The following is a 25,964-nucleotide window of genomic DNA, read 5'->3' as shown; positions in this document are numbered from 1 at the left end:
GGTTTCGGGCATCTCCATTGTGAAACCTTTTTCTCCCTGCATTCCACGTGCATATACATCCATACACACACATGATACATACTCTTCTGTGCTCATCCTGTATAATTATATGGCAGAAAACAATGCAAACAGAAGTTCTAATATTTGTCTTCCCGCACCACAGTGGAATACGTTGTGTGCATTCTGGGGAGATCACTGATCCAAAGAGCTCGTCTGATCGGAAGGGTTTAGATCTGCGTCTCCCTTTTCTTTTCCTTTGCCAGTAGCACCCCCAGCCATGTAAAAATTGTCCTTGCTAATTATATGTCTCGTGGGAACCTTAGAAAAAAATCAGAGCAGTGTCTGCAAATTCTAGCTAACGTTGGTTGAGGGCTTCCTCTGTGCTAAGCACCGCTCTGAGCACTTAGTTTACATAGATCTTCTCACTTAATCCGCTTGGCTCTGTCAGATGCGTTACTGGTGAGGAAACTGAGGCACAGCTGGGTTAAGGAACACGCCTAGGGCACTTAGTTCATAGTGGAGCTGGGATTTGACCCCAGGCAGTCTGGCTCCACATTCAGTGCTCTTAAGCATCATGTTTAAATTCCAGCATCTAGTCAGTTGTTGCATGACTGCATTTTAGATAAAACTATGTGGCTCAGCGTAAAAGACCACAAGCCACCAGCAGCATATTTTGAATCACCAGGTCAGGACCCAGACATACAGTTGAGTAGGGCACTGCAGCACCTCGGGACTGGTAGGAGGTTAAAAGTCTCTAACTAGCTCAGTGGTCCCTAATCTGTTCGCCAACAAAAACGCCTGTTCTGTTCTCAGGTAGGATCCTGATAAATTCGAAGAATCCTGAAAAGATGGGACTCGGGAAACGCCCTTTCCGGTCTAGGTTTCAGTTCTTTTAAGGGACTCTCATTATGTTATAACATGGAAAGGGTGTTTGCATGACTATTTTTTGGTCTTTAAATACCTTGTTGTACCTATAATTATTATTTTCCCAAGAGTGGAGCTGAAATTGCTTCAAGATGAAAGCATGGCGCTTGTGGGTGGGTGTGCTACTCCGAACTTCAGAGCTGCAACAGAAATTAGAGGTTCACAAGGTAATCGCTGTGATTACAGTTTTCTTTTGGGCCCCAGACAGGAGCTCTGGAAACACAATATTCTACTAATTTTTTAAATGTACAGTTTGCAAGGCAACATGGAAATTACTGAGAGTATGTACTGTTTCTCCCTCATTTTCTATGAGACTTAACATTTTACCGGGTCTTTTGCAATTGCCGAGGAAAAAGGAGACATTTAATGTATTCTGAGACACTGTTAAAAGACTTTAAAACATGGGACGCCTGGGTGGCTCAGTCTGTTGAGCCTCCAGCTTCGGCTCAGGTCATGGTCTCCCGGCTCGTGGGTTCGAGCCCCCACGTCAGGCTGTGCTGACAGCTCAAAGCCTGGAGCCTGCTTCGGATTCTTTGTCTCCCTCTCTCTGCCCTTTCCCCACTCGTGCTCTCTCTCTGTCACAAAAATTAATGAACATTAAAAAAAAATTTTTTTAAAGACTTTAAAAATTTTAATACTAAGTCAGCCTTCTAATACTGTATTAGGAAATTATTTTACAAGAAAAAAACCCTCCGAAGAGTAATAGTACTGGGGTAGCCACGGCTTTTAAACACCTCTGTGTACTTCTCTACACTTTGCATTTCTAGAAAATTCCTAACTTTATAATCCACGTAATTTTACATTCTATGTAGTGTGGTACTGCATAGTATTTGCACGCAGTTCATATTAGATGCTCAGTAAGTGGCAGTCTTTTATCCTTTTAATTGTTGCCAATTAATATGTTTTAGTGCCCACACAACAAGCCCTCCAGTTTGTGTCATGTCTTTCTTTGCCGTTTCCCTGTTGTCAGATACCGGTTATTTCTAGCCTTTTATACCGTAAAACCTGGTCACGTGTTTTCTCACGAACCGCGAGACCATGACCTGCGCGGAAATCAAGAGTCAGACGCTTAACGGAAGGAGCCACCCTGGTGCCCCTACAGTTTGCCCTTGAGATCAACTGTGGCCATCTCTCTGAAGCCTCTTCATTGGTTATTTTTATCACCTTCTCTACTTACTATTACTGTATAAGGATAAAGGGACACTTCTATATTGTTTCACTTCCAATTTAAAAATCATTAGTGTGCTTGAAATTATTTGCGTACATTTAACTATTTTCAATTTCTCGTGTTGTCTTTTGTCTTCCTATTCTGCTAGCTTTCTACAGCAGAAGAAGAATTCCACACACTAATTACATACTACAGATGTCAACTTTGTTCCCTTTTTTGTTGTTGTAATTAGTTTTCCCTCTTAGTTCATCTTGGTTTTGTTAAAAATTGATTACAGTCATTTTTCTTCTCCCTGATAGTGTCTGTTGTCTGTATTGGAAAATTATCAGACCTCTTCAACTGATACACAGTGTATCTTTTTTGAGGCTTAACTTTGTTAGATTTTTTTTAATAGAGTTTCCTATATTGATGTCCCAACACACATTGTTCCTATAAGTGTGCAAAAAAAAAAAAAAAGTATTCTGGTTTTAATTATTAAGTTATTTTAATTGAGAAACAAGTTTTTAAAAAATATCCCAGGCTTTGATATTCTGTTGTGCATTGGGTATCTCCAAAAAAGAGATAGTTAGCATTTAGTATTTTCCAGGTCTGTAGCAAATTATTTTCTCCCAAAAATCCTTTCTACCATCTCTCTAGAAACAGTTTCCTACAGACCACAGCGTGGGAGATGCCACTGTAATTCACTTGGTTGTTTTTCACCTGCTCAATTTTTTCCTGAGGCAAATGTGTAAACTGGAGTGTCTTGATCTCCTCTGCAGAAAGACACAGATCATATTTAGAGTTAGACCTTACAGAGTAAAAAGCCTGATTTTGCCATTTACTAGTATCTTTGGCCCTGGACACTTGCTCTGACTTAAATCTGTAAAAAGGCATTAGTAATGCTTATTTTATGTAATTGATAGAGTCTTTGAATACAAAATTCAGGATGTGCTTTTCATAACATTTTTTTTGGAGGACAAGGGATATGCAAAAAAAGGACTCAGAAGTGGCTAGAATTAGAATCTGAGACCAAAGCTGTGATTTATCTTTTAATTACATAGAAATCTTAAATCCCCTAAAACCATTCACTGTTGATGCCAGTTGTGTTACTTTAAAAAAATAAAACCGTCTTTCACTGAAAATTTAGCATGCTGAGAGAGAATAGTAATGTCCCTAGGACTTGAAAATGTTTGATTTTCAGAGAATTAGAGCCCTAAGAGATACATATGGACCAGTTTTCTAGATTTAACTCATGAGGAAGCTGAGAACCTGAACGGCCTGAGGGACAGAGTCAGATTTACATGTCAGGTGACCAGGGTCCTACACGGGGTTCTGTCTGCCCATGAGGAGCCTGTAGGTCTCGTGGGCACATGCAACCCAGGGCTGGGGACTGGAAGCTGGCCTACAACAGGGGAATGAAAATGAATACATATGTAGTATTTTAAAAGATTAACAGCTACCATTTGTTGGCAATAGAAATGTAAGAAAAAAAGTCCTTGTGATAAGTGCTCTCATGGCACTAGGGGCTGAAGAGATTCTCAGCAGGAAGTGGGTAGAGGTTCACAGAAGAGATGGTAAAACCCAATCTTCAGGTTGAGTGTGAGTTTGCAAGATTGTTAAGAAGAAAAGGCAAAGGACAGAAGTATTATTGAGAAAGAGAATTGTAGCCACTGGATTGGCATCTCCAGAGTCAGACCCAAAAGGGCCTCGGTATATTTGAGCATCATTAATTTGGAGTGTTAGGAATTATAAAGTGAGTGGTCCAAAGACAAACAGAGCCTGCAACAGTAGTGTGGGGGGAGGCGGGAACGGGTTTTGTGCTGGGGTGGCCCTTTATTCTAGGTCTTAAAGTGAAGGTGACGCCATCAGATTTGTATTTTAGAAAGGCTTCTCTGGCATCAGAGTGGTGGGTGAGGGTGGGATCGCTCGGAGACTGTTAAGGGATCTGGCTGGGGCATGATCACATCCCATGGTAAGTCAGGAGGCTTCGGGATGGGTTTAAGACCTGTCACAGAGGTAGAACTGGTGGGATGCCTGCGGGTCACAGAGAGTTGGGCCAGAGGGATGTGACCTTGAGTCTGGCATCATGATGCCATCCATTGAGGTGTACTGAGCAACTGTGGAATGGGGAGGAGGAAGCATTTCTGGAGGAAGCCTTAAGTCTGGGGTGTAGTCCTAGAGTAGGAAGTGGATTGGGTCACGACAGAAAGGCCAGAATTTACATTAGCGAAATACCCAGCCTGTTGGCTCTTCCCTTTCCAGCCTTGCTTCTTTACCTTCCATTTCCAGTACAGCCAGACTGATTTTTGTGAAGGTCACGACCTTGTTGTGCTAAAACCCCAGTGGCTCTGCCTTTAACCATTGCTTTGAGAATAAAAACCAAAGTCCATACGTGGATTTTCCTTCCTGCGTGGTCTGGCCCCCGTCCATCCCTTTAGCCTCCACGTGGCTTTGGCCGCCTGGTCTCACTGCTGCTCCTAAACCCCAGACGTGTCTTTTCAGAAATGCTGCTGTGCGCTCTGCTGTTTCCTGTCGTCCACGTTAAAGAAGAGAATGGTTTTGTCTGTGCCAGGTATCCCCATATCTAGTATGGACCTTGACACGTAGGAGGGGTAGGCAGCCGTGGATGGATAAACCCAGTGTGTAGGTGTTCCCGTTCACCCCCGTCACGGTCCTCAGCGTGGCTTAAGCACCCGAGTGACCTTTCTGTGGGCCACCGCCAGATTAGAAATGCCAGGGAGGGAAGCTGTCCCTCTTTTCAAAATCAGCTCCTGTTTTCTTTGCTGACCCCAAGGATAGATGAGTCCTCCAGTTCTTCCCCTTCAAGGACTTTCCTACCAGTCACTCCCACTGGTGTTTTTCAGTCAGTCACTGATGCACCCAAATGCCCCTGGAGGCTTTCCTTCACAAGCCTGTGCATCTCTGTATGGTGTTGTGAGTTCCTAACACTAATCGTGTGCGCAGTACTCATGCCAACAACCCGTTTTCGTGAAGACGATGCCCGCCGTCGGGCGTGTAGGTCCTGCTTGGCGAAGCCTGCAGAGGCCCCTTCCGGGACGTGCCTGAAGCTCCGTGGCTTCCACAGCCGAGCTGCGGTTTTGACCGGCGCCCACAGTGCCAAGCACAGCACTCAGCGGGTGGACCGACACGACATGGTCGGTGGGCAGCGCAGGCCTGACCTGCTCGGGGGGCACGGCCCCAGCGGGCTGCAGGCTGACTTCCCCCCACTTCACCTTTTGTCCCCCGGCCCCTCCTTAAAGAGCTACTTTGTGTGGGTTTTCAAGCACAGCACGGCCGTCAGCTCCTTCACAGAGCTCCTTCACAGAGAATCCTGGGGTGGGAAGGAGACAGGTTTTGAAGTTGCCTCGCTGTCCGGTGACCGAATCCCTGGCTGGTTTTTTTTAAGGGCCCCTCCGTCCCGTGGACTCCACTGTGTCAGGTTGGAAGGTGGGAGAGCGCAGTGCTTAGGAGAACAGGCTTTAGGGTTCCGGAAGGCCCAGCTTTGAATCCTGGCGATGTCCCTGACTGGCTGCGGGATCTAGGGCCATTCTGAGCTTCAGTGTCCTCGTCTGTAAAGTATGGGCAACGGAAGCCTCCTTGAAGGTTACTGTGAGGACTAAGTAAGATGTTGTATATAAAACACGTTCATGATATTTTCATCATCATCGTCATCAGCATAGGGGACAGTGGAGGCGAGAACAAGCAAATACAGGAACCTGTGGACGGGGAAGGAAAGGAAGAGAAGAAGGAAACACCTGTCTGTGCCAGGTGTCGTGTGAGGAAGGCATGAGCGTTCGAGGATGACTAACCCGAGCACGGTCACACAGCCGGGAAGTGACGCGGGGTCTCCCTGGGCTCAGTCATTGCCTGTAGCCGTCGTCTCGCACTTGCTCTCAGAATGGCTCCTTCCACGACTAGGCTCTGCTGCTTCCGGGTCCGCGGAGAAACACCTGGACCTGCTGACAGGTGGTCGCTAAATGCTAGGATATCTGTGGGCACCCCTGGGGGTAACTCGTGCGGATGGTGTGGGGCCGGCAAGGACTCTAGCTGTTCGGGGCAGAGAATGTGCTTCTCGGAGAAAAGCACGACTTGGCTTAGCCCTTAGAGATGGGTTAGGGTCTCTGTGCAGAACGTACACAGTGGCTTAGCTTTTTTCTGATGACCAGTCTGACGTTAAGGGTCTTGAAGGAGATCTGCTCCCCTTTTTTTGTTCACGTGGCTGGATCCTGACATCTGTGCAGGAGGCAGAGTGGGTTACTGAAATGACTACTGAATTTGGAAGTGAGCCAGGCCTTCCCTTCCTGGGGGGGGTGGGGGGGTGGGGGGCAGCTGTTTCCCTCTCAGGGTCTGCTTTTCCCATCGGTAAGAGGAGGGGACAGTGGGGGAGGGAGGCAGGCCCTTCACCCTGCTCAGCTTCCTCTGCCCACGTTACATATTGGACTTCTCTGAGGCTGCCTTTGCAGCCTCTGAGTGGTCAACTGAGGGGAGTATGTTGCATCGAGGTCCCTGGCCTTCACGGAGAATATCTGATGATTTCACCAAAACCTCATAGATGTGATTTAACTTTTGAGAGACAGGGTGAGCCCTGGGGAGATAGGAAATGAGTATTTATACATGCATCACCCAAGCAAAAAATAAGTACTGCTATATTTACATTAGTTAAGATGATACTTCTTCCAGTAAGGAATTAACACTTAGGTTTTAAAATAAATAGCTCATGAGAAATAAATAGTAGCATTTTGTGTCAATCTTGTTCTAATACACCTTTAATTCTAGGTCCTTTTAATATAGAGGCAGATTCACTTGATGTTTATTGAACCCCTACACTGGGCCTGGCATAGTCCCTGCCCTAAAGATGTTTACACACCTAATGGGTAATTTATGCATACCCAGGCAAGTGGACTTTTGTGAGTTACAGTTTTATGCAGTACCTTTTCTTTGCATTGGAAAGTTGATAGGTTGGAAGTGTTTTCGTGCATGGAATAAATAGATCCTCAGATTCGGGCAGGAAGTATTGCCAAAGGTGATAGATTGAATGTTTGCTACAGATCTGAACTGTGAAGGAACTTCCAAGTGGGGCCAAACCGGAGTCATTTATAGCATCTGCAGATTTTGAGCATCTGTGGGTGAATTCCTACCCCACTCCACCCTTCAGCCAGAGGTACAATAGAGGACATTAAGTTTCTGATTGAAATCTGTATGAATATGGGAGGATCGGAATCTTAAGGCCACCTTTTATAGTCTAAAATAGCACAGATAAACACTTCTGTTTGTGGATGATATGTCAGCTTTCCATTTTTTGGCTCAGTGATGCAAACCGAACTTTATTTTAAGTTGATCATTTCCCCTGTGTAGCCGCCTCATCCAGCTCATATTCATCTTGAAACTAACGATAACATCTTCACCGTCTTTACCTCTTCCTTTCATATATGCTGCTGCCGCCGTGCCCCCTTCCCCTGTTGGCAGCTGCTCGGTGCCGCTTTCTGATTGAACCTCATCCTAACTGCTGGTGTTGTGTAGCCGGCACACAAGGTCATTCTCGACTCCCCAGGTTGACAGGGACTTCACTTCCAGCATTTGAGCTGGAAAGGAAAAACGCTGAAAAGAAAGAGAGAAGGAGCAGCAGGCCAAGCCCCTGTAGTTCTGGAGAGGAGCTTCGAGAACAGGGTTTCAGCAGCTGCCAAAGCTGGTGGGTTCAGAAAGATTGCGGGTATGGGTGTAGACATGAGTAGTGGAGAGTGTGGGAACAGAAGTCCCGGGGCAGTAGGGCTGGGTCACATAGGGCGTTGCAGGCAGTATAGGGGACCTGGATGTCATTGCAGGAACTTCATTGACTCTTCCTTCCTCGTGTATGTGTGTGTGTGTGTGTGTGTGTGTGTGTTCCTTCAATTCAGCAAATTCTAACTGAGCATCTTTTTTTTTTTTTTTTAACGTTTATTTATTTTTGAGAGACAGAGATAGAGCACGAGCAGGGGAGGGGCAGAGAGAGGAGGAGACACAGAATCCGAAGCAGGCTCCAGGCTCCAAGCTGTCAGCACAGAGCCCAACACGGGGCTCAAACTCATGAACTGTGAGATCATGCCCTGAGCTGGAGTTGGACACTTAACTGACTGAACCACCCAGGTGCCTCTCACTGAGCATCTTTTTTGTACAACATACAAGTATTGTCCTTCCAGACCTCTTAGTTAATTGAGTAGGGAGGAGACATGGGCGCCTAAACACCTGAAATACAAGGTAAAGAGTAGAATGATAGGAAGTGTGGGTAAAGCCCCAGGGTAGCAAGCATCAGTGGTCTTTGCACAACTCCCTTCGTCAGTCTCATTTAAAGCAGTGCCAGGCTCCGTGTGCTCTCCCGCCAAGGGATCTGTCATTGCCATCTTGCTGTGGCAGGGAGAAGGGAGGGAGGAGCAGGCAGCCGGGGAAGCTCAGGTAGATGCAATATTTGGTTGGTACACCTGACCGGTGCCTGGCTCAGAGCAGTGTTCAGTATGTGCCTAGCACAGTTACTAGATGAGTAAGTAAATGATACAGAAACCCCAGTTGGATGATCCTCAGAGCACATACTCACTCACATGGTTTGCCTGATCCCTCTTCTTTTTGGAACTGATGGGTAGTTTCCATTGTCATTCTCCTCTGGCACCTTTGTTCACAGTGCTCTTCATTATGTCATCAGATTACTCTTGGGCTTATTCCTGAGTCACATTATAATTGCACACGTATGTACTCTAGTGTATGGGGCCTTACGGTGGATAAATGATGAATGTATTGATAGGCTGCAAGGCTGCATTCTCTGTTTTGTTCTCTGAGGCCTTATGCCTACGTTAAGTAGGCATCCAGCCTCTCGGGTAGCCTGAGCACTTTGCTCCCGGGTCCTGCCTCCTTCCTGCAAGGTCGCCTGATTGCTCAGGAAGCTGAAGGCCTAAGCAGTCAGGTATGAACCAAAATTAGACCAACAGAGTCTTCCCTTCCTTTCCCTATTACGGGAATTACACATGAGAGCATTTGCTTTGTAGTGATTGGGGGACAAATGCATCTATTAAGATGCGTTTTTGCAATTACGTCTGCGAATGTGACTAGAAAGTGATAAAATGGAAACCGTCCCCTTCCCCCCCCTTTTTCCCAAGGGAACAAAAATTCTTTTCATTGAAGAAATCACATTACTGGTAGGACTACTTGTTCCAGAGATGTTTGGCTCTCACTGCTCCAAACGTTCCAGGAATTTCTCCGCAGAAACACCTTCAGAGGTTAGGGTAGCGATAGCCTGCTCTGCGTGAGGCTTTGCGCCAGCCACATCCAGGTGTGCGCTCGTACACTCAGTGCTCACGTCCACGGAAGGTAGGTGTGGGGCCATCCACCTCGGCGTATCCCGAACAAGCTCTGTGCTGGTCATTTATTGACAGGCCACTGTTTTGTTTTGTTTTGTTTTTTAAATAATTTTATTTTATTTTTTTTTTAATTTACATCCAAATTAGCATCTAGTGCAGCAGTGATTTCAGGAGTAGATTCCTTAGGGCCCCTTCCCCATTTAGCCCACCTCCCCTCCCCCAACCCCTCCAGTAACCCTCAGTTTGTTCTCCACATTTATGAGTCTCTTCTGTTTTGTCCCCCTCCCTGTTTTTATATTATTTTTGTTTCCCTTCCTTCATGTTCATCTGTTTTGCCTCTTAAAGTCCTCATATGAGTGAAGTCATATAATTTCTGTCTTTGTCTGACTAATTTCACTTAGCATAATACCCTCTAGTTCCGGTTTCATCCATGTAGTTGCAAATGGCAAGATTTCATTCTTTTTGATTGCCGAGTAATACTCCATTGTATATATACACCACATCTTCTTTATCCATTCGTCCATCAGTGGACATTTGGGCTCTTTCTATACTTTGGCTATTGTTGATAGTGCTGCTATAAACATGGGGGTGCATGTGTCCCTTCGAAACAGCACACCCGTATCCCGTGGATAAATGCCTAGTCGTGCAATTGCTGGGTCGTAGGGTAGTTCTGTTTTTAGTTTTTTGAGGAACCTCCATCCTGTTTTCCAGAGTGGCTGCACCAGCTTGCATTCCCATGATGACCACTGTTTCTTTTCTGTCATAAGTACATGCATGAGATTTAGCTCCAAAGACTTCTGCTTAATTTCAGAAAATCACATTTATCCAAAATAAGAACAGTGTTTCTTGTTTGAGTATATTGAAGAAAGTGCCATAGACTTAGAAAGTAATTCCGAAATAGAAAATCTTAATGAATAATAACTATTATCACTGTTGCTCATTTAACATAAGTATATCATATGTCAATAAGGTGTTTTTTAAGAAAGTGGACAGAATAACTGTTTTAAGGCACAAAATGAACTTGGAATGTAGAAGTTCTGTCTCTCCCAAACCGTTCCTTTTGGTACCCTCTGGTCTTAGCTCTTACACCTTGCGACTGTCTATACACATCACACACCCATCCATCTAAACCTGGGCTGTTCAAAACCATTAGGGGAAGAATTACAGACGGCCGCATTTTCTGAGTGCAGAACTTTATTTCGTTCAGCCATCTTCAAGGCAAGCCCTGTGGTACATACTTTCCTGTTTTGTGGAACCGTGAATACTGAGGAATTCGTTTATTCAGTGATTTGTTAACTTCGTTTCATACGCATTTTTGAGCATCTGTCGCCTGCTAGGCACGGGGAATGGGCATTTAGCTATGAGCAGGTCACACAGGCCCTGCCTTCATAGAGCTTTTCTGCAGGGAGATAAATACAGTAAAAACAAACAAGTCACAAACGGGATCATTTCAGGATGTGGTAGTACTATGGAAAAGCCAGCCTGAGTGTAAAAGAGAGTAACGAAGCAGGCTGAGGGGGTGTGCTGCTTTAGATTGACCATAGAAGGGCCCTCGGAGGAAGGGGCGTTGCATCTGAAGCCTGTGTAAAAAGGAAGCCAGTCAAGGGAATTGCTTAGGGAAGAGCATTCCAGGCAAAGGGGTCAGCTAGAGCAAATACCCTGAGCTGGGAGCACGTGTGGCTGGGTCCCTGCGCGTCTCTGAGAACGTCCGTTGTTGCACTGCTATGCAGAGGGATGCTGCCTGTCCTGGAGGGGTACGAAAGGCTCCATGTCCTACCCTGAGTGGCCTCAGACTCCTCAAGAATTTTGCATTCTCATGTCCGGTTTGTGTAATGTTTCTGAATTCTTCTGGCTCCCACGTAAAGCCTCTGTCGGCGTGGCTTCTCTGACAGCGTCCTTCAGATTTGCAACAGCCTGTGTCTTCTCTGTGAGTTCAGAGGACCGGACCTGTTAGGGCTGTACACGAGGTAGCCGGAAAGAGTCTCCATACCCAGGTTGGAAGTGCTTCCCTACATTATAGACACTGCTCTTTAGTAATGTAGCGAATGTGAGAAATTGCAAGATTTTGGATAGGAAAAGGACTTTTCTATTGTTAGACATCAGAATGTTCTCCTGGATTCCTTTATTTGTTAATCCATCCTCCCTCTTTCTCTCCCCCACACACGTACCCTTTTGAGTTGTTCAACCTCGGATGCATACTTAGAAATGCAGGTACATATTTTAGCATTGGGAAATAACAATAATTTTATAGTCCAGTTATCTGCCACTCTTCTCTTAGCCTGTATTTAATTGTACGCATGTGACATTTCAAAGGATGTCACTGCACATGTTGCTTGTCTGGCAGTTGAGGGGATGGCACTTTGTAGCACGTTTAGACGTGTGCTGTTCTGGAGGGGAGCCCTGTCTGACGCAGTGACAGTGTCCTCTGCTCTTAAACACAGGGCCTGTAAAAACGCATTTTACTTGGCTTCTTTCTGCCAGTGGCTAAATGCTAGGGTGTAAAAAGAGAAGTGTTAACCCAGATTCAACTCTGACTGTAGCTGTCAAATGCGGATGTTATTAATAACCTTTAAAAGTATGTGCGTGAACTTTAAACCCTGTTAGTTTATAGACGAGTTGGTAAAACTTCAACATAAATTCTGAGACTTTTCCCGAGGAGGGGGAAATAAAAAGGAAGCAGATAGTTGGTCTTATAAAATGTTACACTGGAATCTTCCACATCCGTGTGCTCACTTGGGCTCATTAACTCTCTAACTGTGGAAGGACATTAAAGCCCACTCATTAATTCCTCTTTGAGTAGACCCATCTTTTTGCGGTCATCACTCCCCAAAGCTGAACAGATACGTTCTTTTCTTCCAGAAGCAGGATTTTTGTTCCTTTCTCAAAACCAATTAGGAAATGGTTAGATCCAGGGGGAGCATGGACACACATTTGTGCTGCCGTGGATGGGTGGTGTGCTTGAAAAGGCCTAGGCTGGTTCTCTTACTTAATGTGCCACTTGGCAGGCAAACTGTTTATTTCTCTAAAACCCCAGGGTTTTTCATCTGGGAAAAAAAAAAAAAAGATAGTAAGAATATAGACAAAAAAAAAAAAAAATGGCAGCTATTATTGGGATGATTTTTTAAATGTTTTTCCCACAAAAGCAGTTCATCAGAAGATAAACCCATTAGATTTTGTGTCTTAAATGCATGGTTATTTGTACTTATTTGCATTAGTTTCTTTCCCTGGAAGACTCTTAACATCCTGAATAGCTTGTAATTTCTTAACTCATTTGTCTCTGAAAACTGGCAGGTAGTTCCACTCCCACCCCCCTTAACATGAGGCTCTATTTTTATTTTATTTTTTAATTTATTTTATTTTATTTTATTTTTGTTTAAAAAAATTTTTAATACGAAATTTATTATCAAATTGGTTTCCATACAACACCCAGTGCTCATCCCAACAGGTGCCCTCCTCGATGCCCCTCACCCACTTTCCCTCCCTCCCACCCCCCAACAACCCTCATTTATTCTCAGTGTTTAAGGAGGCTCTATTTTTAGATGCAGTTCATCCCAGACATCACGGGAACGCAGAGCTGGGTGCTGTTGGGAGGTCAGGTTCTGTTGTGAGGACCCGAGCTCAGACTCCCGCTCCGCCGCCCAGGGCGAGTCAGACTTTCTGAGCCTCTGTGTTCCTCATCTATAAAACGAATTTGATAATAGTACTGCTTTCATGGGGTTTTGGTGAGAATGACATGAGGCGGTCCGTGGCAGCCTCAGCACCCTCTGTGCCACTCTAAGCACTTATTAAAATGTGAGTTCTCTTTCCTCTTTTCTCTACAGTACAAACCTCAACTCTGTGAAATAACTCAAACTTTGTCTCTTGTGAAACCGTCTAGTAAGACACTGTTTCCTTAAGTGTGGAGTGCAGTATCATGGTGTTCCAGGAGATGGCCACAGGTACAGAACAGATGAGCATTTTATCTTCTTTTTTAAGTTTATTTATTTAGAGAGAGAGAGCTGGGGAAGGGCAGAGAGAGGGAGAAGGAGAGAATCCCAAGAAGGCTCCATGTTACCAGAACAGAGCCCTGCGTGGGACTCAGACTCACAAACCATGAGATCATGACCTGACCCAAAACCAAAAGTTGGACACTTAACCAACTGAGCCAACTGAGCCCCCAAATGAGCATTTTATAGAGAGAGTCACAGTGATCTTTAAAAAGGGTATCTTCTGTTAACGGTGAGTGATCCTGATTTTCCACTTACTACACTTCTGGACAATGTAAAAGACGTGAATGGGCTTAAAGAAAAATATTAAATAGAAGTGCAGGTGGTAAATGGCTGTGACAAATGCGTGGAGGTGGAACATAAGCAATGGGCGTGGTGGAGGGTAGCGGTCAGACTCGGGGTCTGAAAACTCGGGGTTTTACCTCAGCATCTCATTAGGTTTGAGATACAGTAGACGTTAGCGTGAGATGTGACTCCAGCCCCTTCTGGCTCTGTGACTTTGGACAACTTAATTAATCTTTCCCTCTCCCTCCCTTTCTGCAAATACTTATTGAAGGCCTATTTCCTTATCTTAAAAACGTGGATGCTGCTTTCCGGGGGTTTTGTAAAGATGCGGTGCAAAGGGAGAAGATATTGGAAGCATATGTATCTTACCTACTTGGTACGTCCACCATACCAAGTTCATACCTGGCGTAGCAAGTGCTCAGTAAACTTGGGTTCTTGTGTTACTCAGGACTTGTGTTGCAAGTGGTAGAACCCCCGCTTCAACCAGCTTGGGGCAAAAATATACTCATTCTACAGGAAGGTTAGCAGTGACCTATGCCTTGGGTGCAGCTGGAAGCCAGGACTCTGATGCCACCGGCACCCTCTCCAGCTCCTGTGTCTGGTGCTCTGTGTGTGTCATCGGTCCATCCGTCTGTCCAGATTCCTCACAGATCAAGGAACAGAACCACTGAGGTCCCTGTTTCCCAAGCCCAGAAATCCTGTGAGAGCCTGGGCCCAGCGCCGGTCAGGTACCCACCCTGCCAGCCACCGGGGTCCAGAGGACTGGAGCTGAACGGAAGGGGCAGCGCCACTTGAGCCACAGGTTTAGAGTGACAGGAAAGGCCATCTTGCAGGACAAGGGTGTTACTACCTGCTGCCACTGCATTTACCCTTTTCATCTCTTTGTGCGACTTTCAGGGGTAGGAGTGTTTACCCTCTGTGGCCCTCGGTTTTCTCCTCTGAGGTTTTGAGGTTTAGATGATGTCATGGATGTGAGCGTACATTTCATGGTCTTAAATTTTATGTGCCTAAGTTCATTATTATTGCTGTCACTGCTCGTGCCCTCCAGATTTTGACACACCACCCAGGGGCTCCCAGTCTCTGGATCGTTGACCCTCAGGGAAGCAGAGAGGAAGGTTTAAAGTTGTTTTAAGAAGTTAGGTCAGCGTGCCATATAAATTTCTGTATTGAATACAACCCTTTTTAAATTTGATTTTGAATTGAAATACACATTATGAAAAGAGTATGCATGTCCTAAGTGCACAGTCTTCCCGAACAGAGCACAATTGTGTGTCCAGTCCCTGGATTAAAAATCAACAGTCAGTCCCCTAGAACCACCCCACCCCCGCAACTTGTAGCACAAGTAGATGATGTAGATGTGTTTATACACCATCTAAGAAATCATTTAAAAGCATTACCAGCATCATGGTAGCATTTTCCATGCTGTGTTTTTTTAGCAGGCAGAATTTTAAAATACAACTGGCCTTACATCATAAGTTTTTTAATTTTAAAAGGAATCCTCAGGGGCACCTGTGTGGCTCAGTCGGTTAAGCATGCGACTTCGGCTCAGGTCATGATCTCACAGTTCGTGAGTTTGAGGCCCACATCAGGCTCTGTGCTGACAGCTCAGAGCCTGGAGCCTGCTTCACATTCTGTGTCTCCTTCTCTCTCTGCCCTTCCACCACTCATGTGCACTCTCTCTCTCTCTCTCTCTCTCTCTCTCTCTCTGTCTCAAAAATAAACATTAAAAAAAAAAAGTTTAAAAGGAATCCTCAGGTCACTCTCATTGCGCCCTTTGAAATGTTTTCTTCCTGGCTGAAATTCCCATCAGGTGTTTAGTTCTCTTGGATATGTGTCATTCACGTCTTAGGCCTTTGTCCCTTCCCGGGTTGCACCTTCTTCCAGTGAAAACCAGTCTTCCCCTATCTTAAGTGGCTTGTAGTTTCTTTCCCGTGCAGAGCTTAGTGTGAAAACCGACTGACTCCCATGCTGTCAGCTTTCCCCAACACTGAGCTTTGTGGAACGACTCTTTTTATCCCCAAAACAGAACTCCTCAGATCACGGGTACTGCCGGTCTCTGAAATGGTTCCCTGTTCGTAAATATGTCCACTTGCTACCGCTGTGGCACTCCACAAGATGGATGTCATTACGAGTGAGTTTTAATTTGCCAAATTTTCCAACATCTTCTCCCCTCGTTTTTCTCTTTTAGGCTCTAGACCAAGATAGAACAGCCTTACAGAAAGTGAAGAAGTCTGTCAAAGCAATATATAATTCCGGTCAAGGTAAGTACTTTCCAAAGCAGACGGCATGAATTATATATAACGTTTGCAGTTTTCTCTGTTATCTGTAAGATGTTACGTTTATAGAAGACAATACAAAAGAAAAAATAAGGTCGAAGAAGTTCCATTTTTCCCTTTTTTCTCTGTTTCTTCTCCACCTAAACCGGTTACTGTTTCCAAAATAAAACAATGAAAGAACGTTAGTTGCAGTGGGTTTTTAGACCCACTGGACATTTAAAACCTTAGCAGGTGTACAGGTAATTTAGCCACAGGTGACATGTGAGATAGGCAGGATCTGTTTGTGTAGCTGATCAGTTCTTAATTCAGGGGTCTCTGTTAAACACGTGAAGATCGTTCTTTCTGCAGCGTACCTCTACAACATCTGGAAATCGGTGTGAGTGCCGGGGAAGGGGGCGAGTGAACTGAGACCTGACCAGATCTGCCAACCAGAGTCTATTCTTGGCCTTGAAGTCGGACAGGTGCAGGTTTGCACCCTCACTCTGCCTCTCACTAGCAGTGTGACCTTAGGCTGGTTACTTCACGGTTTTGAACCTCCATCTTCTCTTTAAAGCAGAGATTGTGGTATTTTTGCAGGGTCGTCAAAGGGAGTTAATTAGCTAATATCTTCACCTCGGGGAAGTTCAGTAAATGCCATACATTCATATTTTATATAAATTTTATATTTTATTTATAGTCATACTCCTAATTGTCATAAAATTACGGAGTAGAAAGGAACATTGAAAAAGGAAAAACTCGACTGTCAGATGCTTTATGGGCCTCCTCTCATCAGAGCTGGGAATCGGTAGTCTCGACGAGCTGGAAATCTAATTGTCTCTTGTCTTCTTCAAAGCCCTTGGGCCTGATTGTTAACACATTTTGTATCCTGATTCCCTGACACCTCTCTAATTTCCTTATTTCCAATAAGACACAAACTTCTAATTAAGACAGATAAATAGAGAATTGTCTAGTTATATAGTGATGTTTTAACTGTTTAAATGTTTCAAATGTTTTAAATCTTGGCCTAAATTATATAACTTCTGCCTTAGCTTCATTCTGATTTACCCCCAAAATGTGGCAGCCCCTTTGTAGATATTCGCCCTCTGGGGGGAGGTGGATGGGAGGAATAACGAGGAGGTGGCCATGGGGAGCTTCTGAGGTGGTGGTATTGTTCTCTTTCTTGATTTGGGGATGATTACGTAGCTCAGTTCATTTTTTGATAATTCTTCACATGCTACACTTAAGGCTTACATACTTTTTGCATGGATGCAGGTATGTTATGCATCAGTGAAAGTGTATGGAAAATGGATACACAGGTGGGTTTATTGAAGCATTGATTGTGATCATCCGGATTTGTGGTGGAAAAACCAAAAACAAATGGGGACTTAGTATATCTATTTCATAAAATACAGTTTTTGTGAGAAAGAAACTCAGGTAGCGTAGATCACTAACTGTCACTACTTGTTAAGTAAATGACTTAACTTCCATGGATCTTAAATTGCTTCACCATAAAATGAGAAAACAATCATCTAATTTGCAGAGCCTTGTATGGATAAAATGAGGTAATCTTTAAAGCCACCAAAAAACTTCCTGCACGTGGTAGGTGCATCGCACGGGGGGAAAACGACAGGCAGATCGGTGGCATGGGTTCCTTCTCCGGTTAATTCAGTCTTCTACAAATAGCACCGGGCCCGCCTGATTTCCTAAAGAGCTTAACGAGCCAGTATTCGCCTCAGGAACCAAGTGTCAGTTCTCCGTAATGTTATGGTTTACGCTTGAGGCTCTCAGCTTGTGAGCCACCGAAGAGAGACTCCGATTTGCAGCGGAGCATTGCTACCATATTTGCTCTGCTGGGGGCTCCACGTAACTCCTTTTCTCCCCAGTGTCCTTGCTCAAGACGCGTTCCCTCTGTGTGCCACGGTGACCACAATCACATCCTTCGGCAGCTCACACAAGGGCTCTTTTTCTTGGTAGGGATGTGCTTCATCTTGTTCTTGAAAGGGCTTCCTTGGTCACAGCTGACCTGGGTATGGCGGGAGGGAGAGGCTGTCCGTGCATATGTGTAAGGTAGAGAGTTCAAGGAATATGTGCGGTCTGACTGCCACTTCCTCCAGGAGATTGTTCTCGCCTTTTGAATGGGGACCTCAGCGCTCTGAGTGTGACCGCTCCTACCCCTCGCTGGGGGAAGGGTTCCCCTGCGTACTTTGCCTTATGTCTCTACCATCTAATAGAGTAGCTTCTAGTCACATAATGGCTTTTTAAATTTAAGTTCATTAAAATTAAATAAGATTTAAAATTCAGGTCCTCCAGGCTCAGTAGCCACATTTTGAGTGCTCAATAGCCACAGTGTGACTGACAGCTACGGTATTGGACAGGGCAGACCCGGGACATTTCCATCATCACAGGAAATCGGTTTGCAGCAGGAGGAGAACATACACCCCATCGTATTGTAACTGTTGATCGGTCTCTCTGGCATTGGACTAGCGAGTATCAACCCTGACTTTTTTTTTTTAACTTGTTTTATTTTTTATTTTTTTTAATTTATATCCGAGTTAGTTAGCATCTAGTGCAACAATGATTTCGGGAGTAGATTCCTTAGTGCCCCTTCCCCATTTAGCCCATCCCCCCACCCACAACCCCTCCAGTAACCCTCAGCTTATTCTCCATATTTACGAGTCTCTTCTGTTTTGTCCCTCTCCCTGTGTTTATATTATTTTTGTTTCCCTTCCCTCATGTTCATCTGTTTTGTCTCTTAAAGTCCTCATATGAGTGAAGTCATATGATTTTTGTCTTTCTCTGACTAATTTCACTGAGCATAATACCCTCCAGTTCCATCCACGTAGTTACAAATGACAAGATTTCATTCTTTCTGATTGCCGAGTAATACTCCATTGTATGTATGTATATATGTGTACATATGTATGTGTGTGTATACACACACGCACGCACACACACACACACACACACATATATACCACATCTTCTTTACCCATTCATCCATCGATGGACATTTGGGCTCTTTCCATACTTTGGCTATTGTTGATAGTGCTGCTATAAACATGGGGGTGCATGTGCCCCTTTGAAACAGCACACCCATATCCCGTGGATAAATGCCTAGTAGTGCAATTGCTGGGTCATAGGGTAGTTCTATTCTTAGTTTTTTGAGGAACCTCCATACTGTTTTCCAGAGTGGCTGCACCAGCTTATATTCCCATCAACCCTGACTTTTCATTAGAATCACCCAAAGAGCACTTAAAACACAAACACAGGGGTCCCTTGGGTCTACATACCAAGAGCTGTTCTAGAGTAAGGCCCAGGTATTGGGATCATAATAAAATCACTTCCCAGACGATGTGCAGCTAAAACGGAGAGCTTCTGCACTGGCCCATGAATTGCCTGAGGAAGGTTGGTGCTGTGTCTTTTATCTTCGTATTTTATGTGTTTGTCACCAAATACCGTTTGTTCAACAAACATTTGTTGAACACCTGTTCCATGATACCATTCTGGGGGGTGAGTATATTAGACAAATCGGACAGAATCTCTGCCTTCATGAATTTTACAGTTCAGTGGGAGAGATGCCAGAAAGTACTTATAATTTAGAAACTGGCAAGCTTACAAAGAGGGACCTGATATAGTCTGACAGGGTGCTAAGGGGAACACCTCTCGGAGGAGGTGACATTCAAGGGGGTTGATGCGTACGAAGCTAAGCTGAACAAGCCTCTGAGGTAGGCCTACCATTATCCCCATTAGATCCCATTTTATAGGTGGTGAGGCTGAAGCTTCAAGAGCCAGACTGTCTTCTGCAAGCGGCCACACCTAACAGTAATGGAACGAGGGTCTAGCTGATTCCAGCTTTGTTGTGTACAGCCACCCTGTACCTGTCTTCTACCTGACATGTGGTTAGAGGTTCAACACATGGGGAATGAATTGCTACAGGTTGGCTAGATACGTCCCTGAGAAGCTTGCCATGAACGACTGTTAAGTATTTAATCATGACTGTTCACAAATGACTCGATGAAATGGAACCTCCCAGCAGTGTAAATCCTGGGGTGACTTCGGTAGTTCCTGGAGAGGGGCTGCGGTAGCAGTTATCATGCCCATGGCTCGGACGTGTGGGGATAAAAACTCAGACCTCACAGACTGCTGGGACCTGATAGGGTTGCCACCATCACCAGCGAGCATAGTACACTCGGGTTTCTGGTCAGCTTGTGTGGGCAGCGCTGTGACATTTAATTCTTAAAAAATAGCTAGATGAGTAAAACAGCGGTGTTGCAGATCTTTCCATGATACATGCCCAGTGGAATCTGGGCTATTCCCATCCAAGGGCTTTTGGCCTCATCCAAAGAAGCCACAGAGGCTGAACCCTGGGATCTGGTTCCCAGTGTGTTTTCATCATTTTCTTGTTTTCTCACAGTGCTTAAGTGACATGAGACCCATCTGATGTTCTTTAAAGTTTTACAAAGCATTTCTGTATTTCTGGTTTGAGATGACCAGCCACCCCCACCCCCACCCCCACCTCCCCCACCAGACTGTGTGGAAGATGCTGAATATCTTGGAGGTGGTCTTGCATTTACAATGTAGTGATTATGTTTACGCAGAACCTTTATCAGTATTAATTGGAACACAGTATAATAAAAACAGAAATTTTATTGGAAAAACAAGTTATCTCCCCAAAAGCCTTTAGTTTGAAAATGGCTTTGGGAATTTGTCTCTTTCTCTTACTGTCCCTGCTGCGTATGAGGACATTTCAGAAAAACAAAACAAAACAAAAAAAACCTGAATTCTGTGAACTGCTTGGATCAGGGGAGAATTTTCCAAGCTATTTAACTTTCCTGTATTGTTCCTAAGTTTTGAAGTGTTGACATTATTAATCTGTGAAGAATATTGTCATGTAGAAAGTTTGCCCTGGTGTGTGTGTCCCCCCCGCCCCCCACCTCTCTGTCTCCTAATGTATGTTTAAAATAGCTAGTAGTTTCTTGAACGGTAGAGGTTTTAAAATATGTTGCAGGGGCACCTGGGTGGCTCAGTCCGTTAAGCGTCCGACTTCGGCTCGGGTCATGATCTCGCAGTTCGTGGGTTTGAGCCCCGCGTCAGGCTCTGTGCTAACAGCTCGGAGCCTGGAGCCTGCTTCGGATTCTGTGTCTCCCTCCCTCTCTCTCTGCCCATCCCCCACTTGCTGCGCACACACACACTCTCTCTCTCTTACCCTCTCAGAAATATTAAATGAATAAACTTAAAAAAAAATGTTGCAATTTTTGACAGTTTTTCCTTCCAAAGATAGAGCCTAATTCGCTTCCCTGGTACGTGTGCCAGACTTACAGCTCTTTTCTAATGAATAGAATGTGATGGAAGTGATACCATGTGATTCCCTAGGCCAGTTCATAAAAGAGCTAGCTTCCGTCTGGGTCTCCCCACCGGCTCCACGTTTGCCTTGGAGGAAGCCAGCCACCCTCTTGTGAGGCCACTGGAGTGACTCTGCCAGCCCCGGGCAGGCCTTCACCTGCCTGCTGACACGTCGCCTCAATCTTGGTACAAGCCCCTGGGTCAGGGCAATAGACCTTCACGACGTTGGACTGGCCTTCACGAGACTTCTGCCCTTGCAAACATGGGTTTAGGCGTGCAAATCCTAGGCTCAGTGGAAGTCGGTGTGTGTCTCTTGAGAAAGACGAGCTCACTGCTCATCAGTGCTATTAAAAAAGCAAACTGAAATATACTGTAGTTTCGTAAAAATGGAAGGAGGCTGTGATTCCTAGTAAGCATGGGTGCGCCTGGCTTGTCGTTCCATCAGTGACTTTGTTGGGTTGAATTTGTTCATCTTTTTCAATCAGACGTATTATTACACATGAGTATACTTTTCCTTGGAAGTAAAGACCCCAGAATATTCCTTCTCCTAGTTCTTCTTCTATGATAAATTTTTTTTCACAAATCCAAATGTGGATTTTATTATTAAATAGTGGCTTCCTTAAAATTCATGCCAAGATATATTTGGAATACGTTTTAGCTTATTAGTAACACATTGTGCCCCCTAGAAATATATAACATTGTTAGTCTGAAAGTTGGGACTCTTAAATTCTTTAATTTTAGCGAATAAAAAAATGACAGTGGTATGGAATTCAATTACTAGCATATGATATGGAAGCCTTATTTCCAGCGTATGGCTACGTTGTCATAAAGAGTTCCATACTTGAGGGGAAAAAGGCAGTTTTCTCCCTTTTCAGTGTAGAATTATGTAGTGAGTAGTTTTATAGGAACATTTGTGTTTTCTAACGCAAAATTAATGTGTGATGTTCGCCCCAGATTTTCATTTTGTTAATTTATCTATTTTAAGAAATTGCTCAAAGCGTATGATGAAATCTAAGATTTTAAAGGTAAAGTGCTAAATTCATCAGTGGATAGGAAGTGGATAGCAAGTTCATTTTAGCTTTTTTTAGCTAACATTTTGTCAAAGGTACAATGCAGAGTGAATCTAGAATTGATAATTAAGTTTGGTGTCTTACCATTGTGTCATATAATGGTATTTTTAATCCTGGAGTGTTTCTTCAGTGTGAAGAAGTTTCCTAACTGGAATAGTTAAGAGATGAAATGGATTAGAATTTTAATAGAAACGTACAGAATCATAAAATGTCAAAAGGTATACAGTAAACTTGCTAGTAAAGAGGTAATTTTAAGCCCCCAGAAGTAGAAGCCTTTAGACTGAAACTGTAAATACCTTTTGGTAGTGATTTAAGGCAAGTCTAAACAAATTACTTCCGGCCTGCAAGGCATTTTGTATTTGTGTGGGTCCATTATTACTCCTTAAAAAGTGAAAACAAATTGAAATAATTAGTTCCTTCAAAAGGGTCAAGGAAGGAAGCTTTTTCCTAAAGGAGGCACACTTATCCAGGAAAGTAGTACTCCTCAAAGTATGTAGGGATAAAACTGGAGAAATTTTTTAAACTGCATTTAGAAAATTGAAGTTTCTTTCCAGAATAATCTCAGAATTCCAGGCTCTTTAAGAAGGTCCAATTTTCATATTCAAGCCGTTGCCTGAAATATTCTGTTACTTGAAATCAGAGGCAGGGGGCACGAGGCATGGAGGGCAGGTGCACACACTTCCTTCATTTTGCTGTCCTGGAAGGAGTGCTCTTAAAATGAGGTAGTTTTTTATGATATATACGCTCATTTTATGGGAGCGTTCTTCATGAGAAATTAAGTCATTTTAAATAAAACTGGGAGTGCTCGGGGCCCCTGGGTGGTTCAGTCGGTTAAGCGTCTGACTTCAGCTCAGGTCATGATCTCACAGTTCATGAGTTCAAGCCCCGCGTTGGGCTCTGCGCTGACAGCTCAGAGCCTGGAGCCCACTTCAGATTCTGTGTCTCCCTCTCTCTCTACCCCACCCCCACTTGCACTCTGTCTGTCTCTGTATCTCAAAAATGAATAAAATGTTAAAAATTAAAAAACAAAAAACTGGGAGTGTTCATTCCCCAACGAGTGCTTCAGATTTTTTTAAAGCCTCAAGCTGAATAACAAAAATACTGTTAAAGGTAAATATAAAAACATATTCTTACCTTAATAGTCGAATTTTGTAGAATTAAGAAATTACACCTGATGTTTGTTGCCAGATGCCTTATTATATAGATTTATGATGTTTCTTAATTGTCTCACCTGTCCTATATGCAAGACGTTATTATCCCCACTTTGGGATGAAGTCACCTAGTTTGAATCATTTACAAAGCTAGTAAGTTTACATTTAAACCTGGTTTAAATCATTTACACAGCTAGTAAGTAGCTACGAGATTTGAACCGTAGGTCTTTGGTAAGTGACTGCCGCCGTGGGCTGGGGCAGTGAGGACTCCCAGGAGTGCCTCACCTGTGCAGGGGGACAGGCCAGTAAAACAGGCGGTCGTCCTAGAGCACGAAGGTACTAGATGGGTCCCTCAAAAAGAGGAGCAGCTTCTTTCACTTTAAATGCAACCTGGACCTGGCACTGGCTCACCACAGTCTTTCTCCGCCCCTCACTGCCGTTACTAGGGCCTCTGTAATTGGCATCACTTAGGAACGACTAGGGAGGCCTGCAAACCAGCGTGTTCTCTTCCATAGACGAAACTGCTTCCCGCACCCCCTTAGTGACTTATTCTCGAATGGGTCACATGGATGTGGGGTCAGATGCTGAGTCAGCCCCTGACTGGTTTGTCAGAGAATACTTCGAGCAGTTTTTTCTTCATTTCTGGAAATGGAAAAATAGTTTTTCAACCTCATCGGACGGTTCTGAAGCATCACACAGGTCATGCAGGTCCCTGACAATGGTGACCACGATGACGACTTCATCCTCCTCAGCTTGAGGCTCTGAAATAGTAGGGGGAGTCCAAACAAAATCTGTCCTCTTCCATGCACCACGGCATGGATGTATCCAAGCTGCTTAGCTCTACCCCCATTCCCTCCCCCACCAAGCTTCAGTTTCCTCCTTTCTAAAATGGGACCATAATGGCTACTTTGTTGCACACGTTGGAAAGAACATATTAAAAATATTTAATATGATACTAGAATATATTAATCTGTGGTAGTTACAATTACAGTCAGCTGCAAAAATTTAATCAATGCTGGAAGATTTTTAGCCAGTATTGTTTCAAATTATTTATTCTTATATTCTGTCTCTTTCTTTCTTAGACTCGAGTTACTTTTGTGTTAGACCGCTTAATGTTCTCCCACAGGTCACTGAGATTTTATTTTCAATCTTTATATTCCTTGTGCTTCGGTTTAGATAATTTCTACTTTCCTGGCTTCAAGTTTATGGCTCATTTCTTCTGCAGTGTCAGTCTGCTGTTAGTCTCATCCAGTTAATTCTTATTTCAGATACCATATTTTTCTAGTTCTTGGATTTCTGTGTGGCCTTTTTTTTTTTTTTTTTTTGTAGAATTTCTGTCTTTCCTAGAGTTCTGTTATCTCTTCACCCATTTATCCATCTTTTCCTATAGATTCTTGACCTTACTTGTAATATTTATTTTGAACTTGTGTACTAAATCCAACATCTAACTTGTCTGTGGTTCCATTTCTTTTGACTGTATTTTTTTTCTTTTTCCTCTCTCTCTCTCTCTCTCGGTGTTTTGCTACGTTTTTCTGTTTCCTTGTGTGTCTAATAATTTCTGTTTGCATGCTAGACATTTGAATTGTATGATGTGGAGACTCTGGGTTCTTTTATCTTCTATGAAATGTGTGGTGTTTTATTCTAGTACCTGATTAGATTTCTGGTGATGACCATCACCTTGATCTTATGGTAAGTTTATCTTAGTTTTGCTTATAGTCCCAGGATATAGCCCTTAGTCCTGCAACATGGCCCATACTCTCATGGCACCGTCCAACCAGGCTTTCAGCCCATAGTGTTTACTAAGCCCTGGCTAACTTTGTGGGATTTGAATTCCAAACTCTTTCCTTAGCAATGGGAAGTTGCTAGAATCTGCTTAACTCTTTAGATACTGTTTTCTGCTAGGCTTTTCGAAGCATTTGCAGTTCTGGGCAACCAGGGGTTGAATTTGAGGGCTTCCCTTTCTGTGACTTCTTCTTTTCTTGGATATTCCCCCTCAATTGCCAGCTGCTGAAGCAATCTCAAACTCTGACCTCTGACACCTCAGCTGAGTAAAATGCTACTTTGTACTTGAGTTCAGTTCTCCTTGCCCAACATGGACTAAAGTCTGCCTTTAGGAGAAAAGCCAGTTAAATATGGTCTTCTCTGGCATGGTTCTCTTCCTTAAAGGGTAATATCCCTTCTTTTTCTTCCTGCTTTTGCGTGCTTTCCAATGGTTTCTAGTGGTTGTTTTTGTATTTTGTCCATCATTCATAATTGTTATAGGCAGGAGCATTAGTCTGGTACAAGTTATTCCATCAAATTATCAACTGCCGATGCAGATAGATCTTTATAAAAAAATAATGTATGAGTAATTCATTTATTAAGCATTGATTGAACATACAACATTCAGGGATTGACAGAACACTTGACTCACAGAGAGGCGTTTTGGCATAGTTGGACTCAACAATATGCAGCAGTGTGTGAAAGTGACTTAGAGAG

At 43.9% G+C, this 25,964-nt stretch overlaps 1 protein-coding gene across 4 annotated transcripts in view; it reads left to right on the top strand.

Annotated features, from left to right (window-relative positions):
* Positions 1 to 25,964, top strand: part of ASAP1 (ArfGAP with SH3 domain, ankyrin repeat and PH domain 1) — a 310,634-nt gene that overhangs the window by 147,770 nt on the left and 136,900 nt on the right. For all 4 annotated transcript variants that reach the window (XM_042973136.1, XM_042973135.1, XM_042973134.1 and 1 more), the window contains one exon: positions 15,856 to 15,928. In XM_042973136.1, coding sequence (XP_042829070.1) covers positions 15,856 to 15,928 — 73 coding nt within the window. The remainder of the gene's footprint in view (positions 1 to 15,855; positions 15,929 to 25,964) is intronic.

This window comes from Panthera tigris, chromosome F2 (genome assembly GCF_018350195.1).
Source record: "Panthera tigris isolate Pti1 chromosome F2, P.tigris_Pti1_mat1.1, whole genome shotgun sequence".
NCBI lineage: Eukaryota > Metazoa > Chordata > Mammalia > Carnivora > Felidae > Panthera > Panthera tigris.
The sequence above is the reverse complement of the archived record's forward strand: the minus strand, read 5'-3'. Positions and strand labels throughout refer to the sequence as shown.